The sequence below is a fragment of the Protomyctophum bolini genome (assembly GCF_963924005.1).
Source record: "Protomyctophum bolini genome assembly, chromosome: 11".
In the NCBI taxonomy this organism is placed as follows: domain Eukaryota; kingdom Metazoa; phylum Chordata; class Actinopteri; order Myctophiformes; family Myctophidae; genus Protomyctophum; species Protomyctophum bolini.
This window is the reverse complement of record NC_137872.1, coordinates 16,032,932-16,049,909: the sequence shown is the minus strand read 5'-3', so window position 1 is coordinate 16,049,909 and position 16,978 is coordinate 16,032,932. Positions and strand designations below refer to the sequence as shown.

The 16,978-nt window shown below is 41.7% G+C and overlaps 1 protein-coding gene across 1 annotated transcript; it reads left to right on the top strand.

Annotated features, from left to right (window-relative positions):
• The first annotated feature begins 892 nt into the window (after positions 1-892).
• Positions 893-12,553, top strand: luc7l3 (LUC7-like 3 pre-mRNA splicing factor). Its single transcript, XM_080777105.1, has 11 exons — positions 893-1,100; positions 3,386-3,452; positions 3,609-3,648; positions 3,939-4,083; positions 4,405-4,479; positions 5,101-5,205; positions 5,720-5,881; positions 7,620-7,981; positions 8,477-8,649; positions 9,187-9,419; positions 11,912-12,553. The coding sequence occupies exons 1-10, from the start codon at positions 1,002-1,004 to the stop codon at positions 9,384-9,386; spliced, it is 1,428 nt and encodes a 475-aa protein (XP_080633231.1). The 5' UTR covers positions 893-1,001; the 3' UTR covers positions 9,387-9,419; positions 11,912-12,553.
• Positions 12,554-16,978: the final 4,425 nt, after the last annotated feature.

Sequence of the window (16,978 nt, the reverse complement as noted above, 5' to 3'; positions counted from 1 at the left end):
CCGTCGTCTGAAAACCCACCTATTCAAACTCAATTTTAGCCCTAGCCTCAGCAACCGTTCAGGCCTATGCAAAGGCTAAACTTAAGTAACTTAGATACTTGTATCTAGACATAGCACTCTATAGTGTATACGCATAGTTTCATTAGAAGATATTCCACTGTTAGGTTATTAGATTACATATGATTCATGATGAGTGATGACTATTTTGATGTAGCCTATTACCAATTACCATGTTTTTGTTCTTGCTTACTGTAAATCGCTCTGGATTAAGAGCCTCTGCCATATGCCTAAATTGTAAATTGTATAGATAAGAACACCATGACTATAACAAAAAGACTGGTAGAAGAACATCTCTGTAACATGATAACATCACACACCAAACGACCTCAGCCTTCTCAGGAAGAACAGCCTGCATAGAGTGTACCACAGTTGTTAGACCAGTCCAACAGCCAGAAACGTGTAGTTTTCTATAATCTCCACAACCTCCTCATTGATGGTGTTGTCTGACAACATCTGTACGTGTCTTGGAGTTGAAGTGGAAGTCAGATGTACAGTGTAAGTAAGGTGAACAGGAAAGGTACACAGCACTGTGGCATGGGGAGCGCATGCATGTGATGAGTCGGACACCAGCACAGGCGGAGAGAAGAGGAAGAATAATCTAAAATGACAATTTGTGTCAATTCTAGGGGATTTGGGTTGCAGGGAGGATTGAGGAAGAATAATGATTTGAACAATAAATTGTGGGGTGCAGCACTGGCAACAGTCTGGCCAGTGCCACGATACTGTAATACCCATTCTAACCAGTGAGAGGCAGCAATGCGCCATTGTAGTCTTGCCTGCCGGAACTCCAATAGCTGCAGAAGAAGATGCTGTTTTGTGTGAGACCGTCGGAAGGAAGCTGCCATTTTGTCCAGTTACTGTTGCGCGCAATAAATGGTGCGAGTCAAATGAGATAAAAGAGGGCATTTGAATCGTCCGCTCCGTCTGAATTAAACGGGAAAATGCTTTCCGCTGCCCAGTTGCTGGATGAGTTGATGGGCCGAGACAGAAACTTGGCCCCCGACGAGAAACGATGCAACGTCAGATGGGACCACGAGACGGTAAGTTAGCATCCGCTAATTTTAGCTAAGCTAATGGTCTGGCCTGCTTCTGAATCTGTTAATTCCTTCCCAGAACAAAAAAATAAACAAGGTTTCCTTGAGATTCCAACGATAATAACGCAGACATTGACCCAGTCATTGAAATCAGTTCACAAACCCATGTGTTTCTATGACAGTGTGAAAATGGCAATGACTGTGACGTTGGATTGTTAGCAATATGACTAGCTAATGCTGTCTGTGTTAGTGACGATACATGGACGGTAAGGCCAGCGATGCGTTGTGCTGCTGATGTTTTGTCTGCAACAAGTTGGCTCGTTATTCTCGCCACACAACTGCTTTAAATTATGTAGATTATGTCTAACTCACGTAACGTAACCAAAGCCGAACACGGTTCATTTGCTTGCATTTTCACGGTCCATGTTGTTTCAGTACACTCTTCTTGTGTTACAAATGCATGAATTAACGCGGTTTAATTAACAGTACGATCAGAGCCAACCAAATCAGGGTGATTTTCACGTACACTTGGATCCTAAAGTTAACAATGTCAGATAATCCCCTAAATACAGTCACACTATTTAGACTTCACACGTTAATTTAAGCCAACCAGATGGTGCCACTTGCCAAAGTTGGATGGCACTTCCTTTCCAACATGGCATTAGTGCGTGAGTGGTAGGTGGGAGTTCCAGGCCTGCTGTGAAGAACTACCCTTTGACATTGTTGCTTTACAACGCTTAGAAATAGGTAAAAAAATGATCGGTTTTCTGGATGGCAATGCTATGTTAAAGTGAAGGTCACAGATGGAGCTAGTGTGCAAGCATGGTGGCACACAAACGGGATTGATTGAAATATTTAACAGTTTGCAGAATCACAGTACATTTCAAGCACAAACTCACAAAGACTGTTAACTGAGTCGAATTGCCGCCCTTTGAGAGCAGTTTTGAAGGAGGCAAGGGATTCACATGTCTTAATGACTGTTGGTAGGGCGTTCAACATTTTGGTGGCATAGGAGCGAAAATAATTTAGTCCCTTGTTTGTGCCGAATCTGGGTTGTACATGGTTTGTTGCACTCCCTCTGGTACATGGGTATCTTGGTGGTGTATCGAATCTTGTGGACCAGACCCATTGCAAGATGCTGTACTCTGTCGTCGACCCTAAGCCATTCCAGCCTGTCAAATTGGGCAGGGGTGAGGCCAAGTAGGAGCCTGACCAGTTTGTTTTGGGATGTCTGGAGCCTTGAGATGGTTGTGCTGAATGCTCCAGAGTAATGTATTCAAAATCTGACATCTGTAGTGGGTACTCAAAACACATAAAAACACAATGAGATCCTGAGCATTCTGCAGTCATAGACATAATATCCAAGGCTGATTTGTATGAGTTGTGCTAATTATGCATGACCCAGGGCTCAAGATTAATGGCGTCCCGACGTTCCGGGACTGTAAAATATCTATTTGGGACGTAAATGTATCTCATCCGGGACGGTTTCGGGACGAGAGGAGTTTTTACACTGAAAATGCGCATTTCGTGTGCAGCGATGAGCAGCATGAGAATTTGCCGTGCCGTCAACCAATGCTCTGTCGGACCAAATAGTATGCCTCCCGTTGACAACAACAACAACGCACACACTACATTCACCCAACGGAATCATAGGGATTATATTGCTTTTGCCCCGTGGATGAGACATTTAGATTGAAAAACTATCGGTTGGAAGCGTGGATAAGACCATGGAAAATAAAAAGCACTGTTCTCAGGTCGAATATTGATATGCGATTAAAATGTGATTAATTTAGATTAATTAATTACAAAGCCTCTGATTAATTCGATTAACATTTTTAACCAAGCCCTATTTTTCATCTGGGAGCATTTTGACTAAATCAGTGTATCTACAGAAGAAACATGAAGCCAGACAATTAATGTACTGCATGTATTCAATACATGCAGTACATTATTTGTTTGGCTTAATTGTATTTCTATTACAATAGGAATACAGTTATTAATTTCACAATTTGAGTGGTTCTTTTTGTACATTTATTTCCCGGGACGGTATACATTTACTTCGGGACGGTTCAAATTGTATTTTGGGACGGTTCCGGGACGGTGGTGAAAAAAGTTAGTCTGGAGCCCTGGCATGACCCTGCACAAATATTTAATTAATATTGTCTACTCTAAATAGAATGTCTGCTTTATCTGATTTGACAAAGTTGTTTGACCAGAACGTAAACGTGTGATAACTTATGCTCAAACAAACCTTGTACAGAACAATAAGATGTTTGTTTTTCCTCCAATAGGTGTGCCGATACTATTTGTGTGGCTTCTGCCCAGCAGAGCTATTCACAAACACCCGCTCTGACTTGGGTAAGTTCGAGATCCTAGAATATAATGAGTTTTCAAACTACAACTGGATTTCATTTTCATTTTGAAATGAAAATGAAAAATGCTTAATATAAAAACTACAACTGGATGCATGCTCAGTATTTCTGTGTTGATTGAGTTTTGTATATTTTCCACTAGGTCCCTGTGAGAAAATCCATGATGAAAATCTGAGGAAAACGTAAGTACTCACTGTAGCTAAAGAAACACTGTCTGTTTGTTCATTGACTTTTTATTTATTAACCCATTCTGTACAGGAACCCCTTTTGGTGTTTTAAGCCTTATGTTATACTTAAGCTATTGAAAAATAGCAGATCTACAAGCTCAAAGCTACGAGCTTGTAGGTCTGCTGTTTTTCGAAAAATGAATGCGGCACAAATCTTTGAATATATATATTCTTACCGAATACTTTTTTTAAATTTCAACGTCAGGCCTAAATGGGTTAACTTATTTGCACATCCTTCTGTCTAGGTATGAGAAGAGCTCTAGATTTATGAAGGAGGGTTATGAACGGGACTTCCTGCGCTACCTCCAGTCTCTCTTGGCCGAGGTGGAGAGGAGGATCCGTAGAGGGCATGCTCGCCTAGCACTCTCACAAGCTCAGCAAGCGGCAGGGGTAAGTCCACATAATTCCCAGTGTTCTATCCATCTCACAGGGAGATAAAGCCTGGCAAGGAACTACTGCTTAAATTGTCTATTGACCTGTTAAATTGCTTACCTTGACAGCTGCATTGGCCATCGGTGATCGTCCAAGTTTGTCAATAATACGCAATGGCAACTGGTGCTATATCCTCTAGGAATAGTGTATTTTATGTTTAGACTTTAGAACTGTAGTACTGACTGTGACTGATCTGTGTTATTGTATGTTTTTATGATGTTTATACTGTTCATTATAATGTGGGTGATCGCAAATTAATGTTGTCAATCCCTTCTGCAGGGCCCTGGTCCATCAGGGAAGACTGAGGAGAAAGTCCAAGTTTTGACTGAGAAGATTGAGGACCTGGTTCAACAGGTTTGACAAAATACACAGTTTGACTTTGCATTCTTGCCAGTAGTTCATCCAGACATGGTTGTACAGTTTAAAGTAAATTGTCCCTTTTGGTAGCTATCACGCGTCCCCGTATTTCCTACGCTTGCACAGCCTTAAGTTGAATGGAACGGCCCACCCAGGAAGTTTGATCCTCGCATTATTAAGACCTGGAATGCATCTTTGTCTTTAACCACTTTAACCATTAGTTTAAACTTTAGCTATTGAAAAATAGCATATACAAGCAAGAGTGTCACGCTACAAACTTGTAGATCTGCTTTTTTTGAAAACGTGTGCAAATGGTTGAATACATATAGAGCGCCGCAGTCCCTCCCCCTTTCAGAAAAACGAGTGGCCCAGGAAATCAAAACCCAATGCATTCTCCCATAGGCACTTATGCATTTAATTTATTTAAAGACTGTTACGCCGCGGACAAAGCCAACTCTTGGGGTCCTTGACATGAAATAGTTTGAGAACCACTGATATAGAAACTCATCAAAATAGACCGGGAAGTCTGGCGTGGCATTGTGAAATCCATGATCTCGACCGTGGTCGAAAAATGATGATAATGATGATTGTACAGTGATAAAAACCTTTGTGTCCCAGATTGAGGAGCTGGGTTCGGAGGGGCGTGTGGAGGAGGCCCAGGGCATGATGAAGTTGGTGGAGCAGCTAAAAGAGGACAGGGAGCTGCTAAGCTCCACCCCCTCGGTGAGTAAGCCAGCCTTGCATAAGGTCTGATATCTTCAGTTGCCATGGTGATCGTCAACATAACAGTTGCTGCTCAGCTAAAGAATAATTGTCGTTTCCGTTGATGATGCTTTGAGCGTCAACAAAATGTTGCACCTGCTTAAACGGGTAACCAAATGCAAACCTGTGTAAATCGAGCTGCTATCTAAGTTGTGCCAGGTGATGTTGACGCAATCTGCTTATAGAGGGTGACATCAACTGGCAGTGGCAAAAACACCAACCAATCGCAGATTACCTTTTCATTACCCTGGTTCATCGGGTTTCACACTTTTGGTTGGGGTTTAGTTTTTATTTAAGGAATATACTAAATTGTTCAAAACCTGTCTCCATAATGTATTGTTGTATGATTGTGTGTGTGTGTGTGTGAGGGGGGTGGGGGACCCCAACCCCACCAGTTGTCTTTGTGCATTTGTCTCCCCTCCTTATGTTAGTTTCTTCCTAATTATTATACATTTTGGCTATTTGCCTTTTCTAGACCATCGAGAGTTTCGCAGCCCAGGAGAAGCAGATGGAGGTCTGCGAGGTATGCGGGGCCTTCCTCATCGTGGGTGATGCCCAGTCTCGGGTGGATGACCACCTGATGGGCAAGCAGCACATGGGATATGCCAAGATCAAATCCACCGTGGAGGAGCTCAAGGTAATGGGGATCACACCCTGACAGTTACACGGCTGGATGAGGAGTGCAGTATAAAGTGGGGCTTTCAGATAGTACACCGTAACTCCACCCTTTGACTCTGTCTGAAGCCTATTATCTTTGATGGCTTGCACCGTGCAAGAATGGCCTTGTGATGTCCAGAGTAGTCTTGTCGAAAATATCGATATATCGATAAATATCGATTCTGAAAAATTAAAACGGTTCGATATGACTTTTCCATAGTATCAATACTATCGATACTGTCCCGCTCCGTGCTCTCGTTGGTTGAGACCATGCTCCCCAGCGCACACAAAGATTACAGCCCCCTCCAAACTGAGCCTTGAGGGAGGGGAGGGGCCGTCACCGTCAGTCCTGAATCCTCCTCCTCAGTCAGAGCACAGCAGCACTCTCAGACACTACTACACTGTGTTGTTCTCTCTGTGACAAGTTCTGTCTCCACGCTGTGTTAACTTCTTTAACGCTCGTATTTCTTTATGTAAGATAAAGAATCCGATGTACACGGAGAGCTAAAGAGGACGCAGTTGCAAAAGCCTGCATACAATAATCTTACTTGTTGCTGTCATAGCGATAAGCTAACTAGCTAAAGCTATCAACAGTGAACACAATATAGCTACTAGCTAGCAAGCTAACGTTGCAATCGGTTGCTGTGTGTGTGTGTGTGTGTGTGTGTGTGTGGGTGTGTGCGTGCGTGAGTGCGTGTGTGATTCTGGATATTAATAATACTACTAATAAAAATAATAATAGTTTGAGTAGGCTGGCCTTAGACAGGATGCACTGAATAATATCTGAATAGATTATCAAACTTTATTTATTTTGATTTATTTTTTATAATTATAAATGATAAAGATTATAAATAAGTATAGTTATAAATAAGGAATAGAAACCAAGATGATGTGGTTGACTGGTCAGAAAGAAATTAAATGCTGTTCACAACTTTACTTTTATGTGTAGGCCTATACTGGTTTATAATCCATAGTTATTTATAATAATAATAATTATTATTATTATAATAATAGGCCTAATAATACAATTAAAAAAAATGTAAAAAAAATCTGAAAGTGCATAAGACTGCACAACTTTTATTTGTAATAAATGTTAAACCCTCAGAAATCGCCGTGGTTGCGTGGTATCGAAAATGGTATCGAAATATCAATACTTTTCCAAATATCGTATCGAAGTTGAAAATCCAGTATCGTGACAACACTAGTCCAGAGCAAAGGTTTTTATTACATTGCACGTCCTGTCCTATCTGAAAGACCTTAGTTTACTGTCCCACAGTAAGGAATGGAAGCAAAGTCTATGTGGATAAATATCGCAAAACCCTTCCAGTACAGGTGGTGGCTGGGCAATACATATAATTCACCAATATAGAAGAGATATTTATATGAAAAATTCACTTATCAAGATGAATCAAATATTCTTTTCATTGAATCGGTATAGGGCAACATCTGTTGCTGCTTCAGTTAACACTGTGTAGAGGGAAAGTGTTTTTCCTGTGTGTGTGTGTGTGTGTGTGTGTACACACTTTTATCTCCTACATATCAGGTCGAAATTTGGTTGCTGATATCTTGTTAATGTATCGCTCAGCCCTAGCTGCAGGTATAATGAAAATGAGTCCTGTTGGATGCTGTTGCTGTGCTCTTGACACTGCCATGTGTCAGTTGACCTGTGAGGGTCACTGCATTTGAAATGAAATAACCCTGCTATCATCTGTCCGTAGGAGAAACTACGCCGACGCTCTGAAGAACCCGCCGGTGAGAACCCGGTGGTCCGCAAAGACCGAGAAGACAGAGAAAAGGAGCGAGAGGAGAGGGAGAAGAAACGCAAGGAGGAGGAGGAGAAGGAAAAAGAGAAGGAACGTGAGAAGGAGAAAGAGAAGGAGAAGGAGCGGGAGCGTGAAAAGGAGAAGGACCGGGACCGAGAGAAGGAGCGTGAGAAGGAACGAGACAAGAGGTCGCGGAGGAGCCACTCCAACAGCCGCCACTCCAGCCGGCCGTCGGACAGGAAGAGGAGCCGCTCCCGTGAGCGTCGGAGGTCCAGGAGCCGAGACAGAGAAAGGGAACGGGAACGCAAACGCAGCAGGTAGGACCACTGGACCATGACTTGGGTTTCTTTTTTGTCCGAATCTTAATTGTTATGGATATGGAGAAATGTTTCAGCATTTATCCACTAATGGGGTATATGCACAGCAGCCATTTTGGGAATAACTGCTTCCAGGCCTCTTCTGACTTCCTGTGTTACGATGATACTAATTAAGGCGCTGTTCCATTCTGGTCAAACATTGTGCAATGTTCCTTACGCAACAAAATAATTATGTCGTTAAATGTATCTTGCAGCATTTAGTACTTCAATTATAATCATTGGTCCCTGGTTCACTATATTTAAGTATCTGCTTGTGAGATAGTGCCGCTTCATGCAAATTGCAAGAGTGAGACTTTCGTGATGTTTGCCAGATAATATCCTAGAAAGCACAGGCACTCTGAAGTGTAATGTTTTTTTCTTTTAGCAGGAAGTAAGCATGGAACGGCTTGTTGATGTAGAAGAAAAACTTCATTGTATTTTCTTATCTTTCTCAAGGAGTCGGGATCGGGAGAGAGAGAGGAAGCGAAGCCGCGAACGCTCCGACAGGAAGCGTCACTCCCGCAGCCGTGAGAGGAAGCGGTCGCGTAGCTCAGAGCGCAAGTCCCACCGCCACCGCAGTCGCAGCAGGGACAGAGACAGAGACAGAGAGCGGTCTTCTAAAGACAGAGGTGAGGCCAAGAACACAAACTGATTGTTACTTGTTTCCACTGAAGCACTTGTACCCTGTATACTTACACAGGCAATATACTGTATAAAGGGAAACTGATAATTATATATTTTCTTTTTTTTCCCCAATTCCAGTTCTGACAGTTCCCGTTTGTTCAGTTGTAGTATAAAATGTGTGTAAAACCACCCAATTTTTAACATGACAAATAAAATAAATGGAAATTACCACAAATAGACATTAGAACAACAAAGAAAAGAAAATTGAATTATCAGTCGTTTGTTTTGTTCACTGTTTAAAATTGAAGTGGTTGAATGAGCCTATATAGAAGGAGGCCGTGCCTGATCTAATGAATTGTTGATTTAGCGAGGGAGGTTTCTAATATCTCAAGACAGTGTACGCAGTAAAATAAGTTATTTTGACCATATTCAAATTCTGCTCTTAATCCTAGAGTATGAAGTACACAAAATGCACCAGGAATATGGCTGGAGCGACACATTACCAGCCTGCTTTTAATGCATTCTCCTCTCCTCTTTCCCAGACCGTAAGGACACAGACGAGAAGAGGAGCAGCGGCAGCAGCTCCAAGAAAGAAAAGCCGTCTGACAACGGTGACGCGGCCAAGGCCTTGACAGACACGGAGCCCATGGAGGTTGAGGCGGCCGCAGAGCCAGCTGCCTCCTCACTGCCTAACGGCCAGCAAGAGCTCCTCCATTCTGAAGGTGACACTCAGTCCAATTAAAACTGATCTGATAGGACCTCAGATCAGGCTCAGGTAAGTGCGTCCTCCTGCCCCCTTGCAACACCAACCCACCCCCCCCGCCCCCGCCCCCTCCTCCCACAACCCCTACCCTCACACCCCTCCTCTCCTACCCACCATTTATGTTAAGTTCAATGCCTATTGTTTTTTTTGTCTTATCTACTACTGTATGCATATATATATATATATATCTTTATCCTGTTTTCAAATAGTGCATCGTAAGTATGCACTGAAGATGGGGGACTAGGCCTGATGAATGAGAAGAAGGTAGAAAACAATCACACAAAGCCAAGAGGGAAAGACCAGTGTAGCCCTGAGCAAACCTACCCGGAGGTACCCCTCGTTTTGTATCGGTTTTTACAACACGTAGTTGTGTATTTAAAATGCCTTTGTGGACAAAATGGAAGCAAAACTATATGAAAACCAAATTTACTTCAATTATGTTTTTTTTCTTGCATTTACTTGTTTCTATTTTTATAACATGACAATAAGAACATGTAATAATAACTTTGATTTATTGACTTGTTCCTTGATGGAGCCAATTCAAACAGTGTATCTTTGGGATAGTGGGGGCAGGTTTGTTTACATAGTCGTGTACAGACGCAACCATTTTGTAACGCAGCTGCCGTTTCAGGTATTTGTGAGCACGAGAACGACACATTTTTTTTTGTTTTCTTTTTAAAATATTGTCGTAATCGTTGCCAATGGATTTGTTGTCCAGGTCAGTGTGCCTGATGATGCCATGTGTATTTTTTTATTTTATTTTTGAGGCGGGTGGGTGGTTGGTGTCAAGCACCCGGGGCCTATACGTAACTTACTAACTGGACGGTAGGGTTTACCAAATCAATTGCAGCTGACTTCCATACCTCACACAGCGTTGGTGTTGTGAGCAAGACCACATGAGAAAAGGGCAAATTAAAAATCATGGATACTCTGACTCTCAAACTGTGCAGGTACTCACCCCAGGTACTCCTTTCTCTACCCACATCCATTTCTGAATGCTGTTGCCTGTCAAACAAAGTGTTTTTCCAGACCATGAACTTGAAAGCTTGATTTCTTTTGTTTTATTTGTGTATTAATTTAAAACTCATATTCAAATTTATTTTGAAAGATTGTATTCGGGCAGTACAAACTTCCAAGACACTGTGAAATTGTTGAAGCGATGGGACACTTGGTAGAGAGGTTTGAGTTGTGTACTTGCTTGTCATGATGCAGCTTGTCCGATTAGGGAGATGCATTGCGCCGGTGGGCAGTTGATTACAACTTTTATTAATCCAGAAGTAGTGTCTCAATGACTTCCATTGTATGATGAAATGGCTCTCAAATGCACTCTTTTAGCACATAAGCGACTGCAAACGAAGCTAATTCTGACAATACCTCACAAAACCCACTGCAAAGTGTTTTTAAAGAAAATGTTAAACTTTCTGTTGATACTATTTGAAGATAAACTTCTTTCTTTAACACTCAGTTACTGGGTTTTGTGGCGTATAAAACCTAAATGTAAAGGTACACTCTTAGTACTGGCTTGTGTGAGTTATATATCTTTGCTGTCGGGCAGAAACCTTAACTCCATAAGTTTACTATTTAAATCGTAATATTTGTAAATTAAAGCCCTACTTGATCATACTAAAGTTACACTCAAAAGTAGCAGATCCACAAGCTCGAAATGCAGCGCAAATCGACATGTTTTTGAGTTTGTCGATCTACTTTTGCTATTTGAAATTGAATGTTTCCACTAAACAGACATTATTGGAGGAATCAGCTTTGCTCATGTTCGTTTGTGACTTTGAGAGCCGTTTCATTGGATAATGGAAGTCACGACACTAATGTGTTACTAATTTCTTGTCAACTAACGGAGCGATGCGCCCTACCGATTATACTAGTTGGATCATGACAATGTAAGTACACAACCCAAACCTCTACCAAAGTATCATATCACTTTAATATTGCATAACAACATTAGCCTGCTTGATATACCCTTGCCATCTGCTTAAATTGTCACTAATGTAGCACATTTTCCATAGTATAACCTTTTACTAGGAAGTATTCATAGATTTTATTTAAGTTGGCAAACTTTTCTTTGATTATTTAGATGGAAAATTATTTAAACTAACAGTTATTGCCATTTCACGAAACTAACTATGGCCAGGGGAAATATCAAACGGGTTGAGACCAATTATAATATGTGGTGTGTGTGTATATAGTGAAAGGGATTTAAGAGTCATGTGAAACCACACCACATGGTAAAAAGGTCTTGATAATTAAAGGTAGAACATCTAAAAATGCCAGGATTTTCTGGCCCAAATGCATTGCACACTGTCCTTGGTAGCACTAAAAGGCTAGCAGTGTCTCTGTTAATACTCTATACCTTCCTCTGCGACTGATTTGAGGGACCTGTTGAGCTAGGAGGAATACAGCAGTAGTATCAGTAGCAACATTGGCTGCTGTTTGCACTTGTCGAAAGGCCTTTGCTAATATCTTGTCCTGTTAACATTTTTGCTCAACAGGGGAAGCTGGGAAATTGGAGGAAGAATCAGAAGAGTGCACCCCATCCATACCCTGAACCTGACACTTCGCTGCTTAAAAACAAGGTGAACCACAAAAGTAGTGGCTTTAAGGAGAAAACATAGAAAACAAACGTGTACAAGAGGAAAAAAATAAAATGTTCCTATAGATCTGCTGTTTTTCTGGAAGTGTTTGTTTCTTGTTTCAGGATGGGTCTAGTTGTGGTTCATCTGACAATGTATCTCTTAGCTTGTTTTCTTTTTTTGGCCATCATTTTAATTACAGAACTTAGTGCAAGTTCAAGATGAGTTATCTGGCAATCTCTACACGTTCTCCTTGTTTCTTGGCATTTAGAGTAAATTACATTGAAGAAAACAACAAAAGTTGTGGCTTGTTTTGTTTGTCAGGTTCCACTTCACTTCGTGACTTTTAATTTTTAATTTCTGAGAAGTCGGTTAATTAGCATTGCAGTATGTACAATGTTAGTCCAGTTTTCTTCCCCAGAGCTCTCATTGATCGCTCATCCCCTTACTGTAATATAACAAATTCATTTTTGATCAAAAGATTTTGAGGACTGAATGATTATTGTTTTTTGCTTATTTTAATGCTCATGTTTGTCTTGGTGAATAAAAAGTGAAAACGTATATTTTGCCTTTTTTCCATCACTTAACAAAAGAAAACATGCTTTCAAAACTATCCTCAGCCTACAGAAATGGTGCCATCTAAATGAGCATATAGTGGGAACGGAAATAGTTGGCTTAAGTGCTCCCATAAGTATATTTCTCTGAATGACCAGTATAATCTTAAAGGGAGTATAGATTTAGATATGGATAATTTTAGGCACCATCTAGTTCTCTCAGCTGCTCTTGGTCCACCTGTGAGTGAAAATCCACCAGGCTCCTATCCCATTATGGCCGGCCAGTGGACGACACACAGATGTAAAACGGTGATGGTCGTCTTGAGTTGACTGCCGGCCAACTGGCTGAGGACAAGGCCTAGAGATTTGTATTAATCAGCCATGACACACTTGATTCTTATGGCATACCGTAATTGCTGATGCACAGTCTGCTGCTGTACAATCAAGGCAGCTGAGTAGGGGATGTTGGCAAGATTTTAAAAGCCCTAGGCTGATGGTAAATATACAATAGTTTATACACTAGGTTTTTATTGCTAATTAAATATTGAGCACTCTTATTATATATATCTTCCCAAAGGACCAATTAAGGGGCTTGACCATGTTTTGCTGAGGTTGGTGCACTTGTCGGTTCACCTATTGTCTTCGTCTCGACACTCGCTGACTCGCTCGAAGAATAGCCTCCCGTTCTGTCTCAGCTCTGACCTTTGCCAACCACCTCAGAGCTCATCTCTGGCTTCAATCAATTCCACCCGAGCAGCCAGGTCGGTGTACAACTCTGCTTCAAAACGTTCCTCCCTGCAGCTTCACTGAATAGTTCAGCCTGGACTCTGGAGCAGAGCCAAAGAGAAACAACGGGGAGGCAGGGGCGTGTCCCTCTTTTTACTCCTGCTATTCTTGGCCTGGACATTTTGAGTGGTCATTTTGGTCAAGCATGTGTTCTGGGCGTATTAAGGCTACTACAGCAGATCAGAGCTAGTGGAATGATGTCTCTTTTAAGATTGTCAAACTGCAAAGTGGCCAAAAGTTGCCTAGAGAGAGAACTTAAAATACACAGCTATGAAAACAAAGTGGCAATATCAATAATGCAGGGCTGCAGGTTTGAAAAACGGCACACAAACCAGAACAGAATAATCCTCTTCATTACTGATTCAGTATTGTGCAACTTCAAAGCCTCTTTCTTGACAAAATAACTGACAACAGTAGTAAGGAACACATGAGTTGAAAATTCTAAACTGCAACGTTTTTGTTTTCCTAAGCAGCAAAACTTTTGCCTCCTTTTGTTTTTCCTTAATGTCTGGAAATAAGGACAAGGTTTCGGGTCTTCCAACATACCCCTCACTCAGGCGACCCAGGTGATCAAGTCCCCACTTGCGTCCCAGTAGCTACCCTCAATCAGTCTCACTAGGGCAAAACCAGGGCCACACAATCCGTTGGAACTACTCTGCCAGGGCTGGGAGGTACACTTATGGTGCATGGAAGGACTAGGTTCTGTGGGTTGTCTCCTGTCCCTCCTATGTCTCACCAGGTCCACTCCTGCTCTCACCAGGCCCAGGACCTGTGTGTTGCACCAGACAGTTCATTCAGGAGTGGTGGGCAATGGTCCTGCAGGGAAATGGTGCTGCGGCTCCGCTTGCTGCTTGCATGGCCCTCCTAAAGGCCTCACAGAGGGTTGTTGGGCTTCCTACTCACGGAGGACACAGGCTGCGGCGCTAACCCATATTGCTCACCCGGGTGCCGTCTACATTCCGGCTGTCACCGTCTCTCCGGTGGTCACCAGACTACCTGGTTGTCACATAGTCTGTTCCTATGAGTCAGAAATGTTGGAGATTTATTATACTTATTTCATCTCGCTTTCCTCTATTCTGGGCCATTTTTTGCTCTTCAACATAGTGTGGGTTTATGTGGTAAAACATACTTAATTGAAGAGCCTCACAAAACCATATGTATCCGTAGCTCTGGTCCATAGCTCTAATGCGTGCATTAGAACTATGTTACTATCAACTTCCGCCGCTCGCATGAATGCAGACCAGCCTCTACTCTTTAGTGTAAATAAAAAGAACCGTTTTTGCTACTCACCAAAACAAAGGCGGGTTGTGTCAATAGAAAGACTACTTTCCTTAGTGGAAGCACTCGGAGCCCCCCACCACACGTATAAACTGTACTTTTTGGCCAAAAAGGGCTCGGAGATATGGAACACCGAGCTCTGGTGTGAAACCCTTGGATTCAGGGCCACTGCACACTTTGGTGAGAAAGATTGGCACCGGACACGAGTGGAGAGATTCGAGCACCATGAACAACTCATTGAGGGATTTGTGAGTTGTTTTGTTTAACCAATTTCAACCTGGCATTACTGTTTTGGGTATTGTGAAGATTGAAACAAGAATCATCATTATGTGACATTGTGACACATTGCTGTTTTAGGTATTTTGTTGTACAATGATTCAGTTATGTAAATAGGTTTTCAATGTAATGAGTCCCGGGATGCAGAGATGGTCCCAGGGACATTTTAGTCCCACTCCAATGCGTGCTTGTTGCAACACTGAACAGGAGGAGGCAGTGCATGCCTATTTTTGGGAGACGTGATTTAAGCTGAGGACTGAGTATACAAATGATTTAAGCTGAGGACTGAGTATACAAATGATTTAAGCTGAGGACTGAGTATACAAATGAGGCAACGCCACCAAATTGGACATTTTCTGCAGTTGGAAAGTACATTGTTTAGGAATTTGTCATTCCAATACCTTTGTAAATGAACCCCAACCAATGGTTATTTGATATTTGCCATACTTTAATTGTTCTTCTTTATTGATTGCTGGCTGCTATATTTACTTCATAATACTACAGGTTGTTTTCCCTCTATATACACTTTGAGAACTTAGTGTGTGTGGTTTACAAAAGATCCAGTAGGTGGCACAGTTGGCCCATCTATTTGCTGTGTATTCGCCCACGTATAGTATAATTGTGGGAATCTCGCGGGAGTTCTAAAAATCCAAGCTGGCGTTAGCAGTCCAAACAGCTAGACGTTTGTCACAAATAAATATGCTTTATTTCCCTTTTTAACACCCCTTGGAAGGCAGAATGAGGTCTGTATAAGAACATTTCATAGTGCCAAGAGTTGTGTGTTTGTTTAGTTAAAAGAAGAGCGGTTCTTTTCCAATGTAAACACTATTGTCATGTGACTGCAACACATGGCTATACCTGAAAGACTTTTTCGTTTTCAAAGGCTGATTTTAATTTGTCTATGCTGTTTAGTGTTTGGTCCTCACATAGCTAAGCTTACTTGCATAAGTATATCTTTGCTTATTGTCAAGTTGTTTTGCTTATATTGGCTTATTATTTTATGTTGATGGTGATGCATATTCTTTGTGTTTTATGCTTTTTCTAGTTTTCATGGTGCCACACCAAAAATAAAGAGCATCTGTAATGAAACTCTACTGTCTCACTATCAAATCCATACCAAGCCCAGGGGGCAGTTACAACCTTTACCCTTGCACCATGCATCCAAATATTGTACTTTTACTCCACTACCTTTATTTGAAAACTAGTTACTTTGTAGATTTAGATTGCAAAACATACATTTAGGCCATTTGAAAGAGGCCAATCTACAAGCTCATGCATTGTGAGCTTGTAGATTGGCTATTTATATATTCTTTTTACATTTGAAAACTTGTGAAATGGGGTTTTCTGCATAATGAGTACTTTTGTACTTACATTTGATACTGCTATTTTTGTACTTTTACTAAGTACATTTTTAATTCTGAAAGTTTACCTGTAACAAACGGTATTTCTACATTGCCGTATTGATACATTTACTTAAAGTAAAACATTTGAGTAGGACATCCCACTGTCCCTGCCTCAAAACACAAACGGCAATCTTTCTATATCTTATTAAGAGAGCACTATTTCCCTCAGGGCAGGAGGGGAAATACAATGATGTGAAGAGAAGGAAGGATGATGGAAGGAGGTGAAAGGAATGGGTGAGTGAAACAAAGAGGCAAGTGTGACACGGAGAGAGATGGATAGAGTATGCCGGACAGGAGACCAAATAACTTGAGTTTAATAAAAAAAAGGGCTAATGGAGACAGATTGTCCTCTCTCAGCCCAACTTCCCATCCCACCCTCACACACACATGCACTGAAGTGAAGGTCGAGATAGAGTTGCACGTAGATTATGTATTAAGCAAGGCCATTCGTCAGTGTCACGGTACAGTAATGCCCTGTCACTGAGCTGTATGACTAATGGCTGACGCTCCACAATGCACAGTGTGTGTGTGTGTGTGTGTGTGTGTGTGTGTGTGTGTGTGCGCGTGCGCACACATAGTATACACACAACGTATGTCACCTGTCAATCAGCTTCCTGAGCGAATGCTATTCCTCATTCATCATTTACGCCGGCGTACACAAAAAACAACCCTAACAGGCCATCCCATAG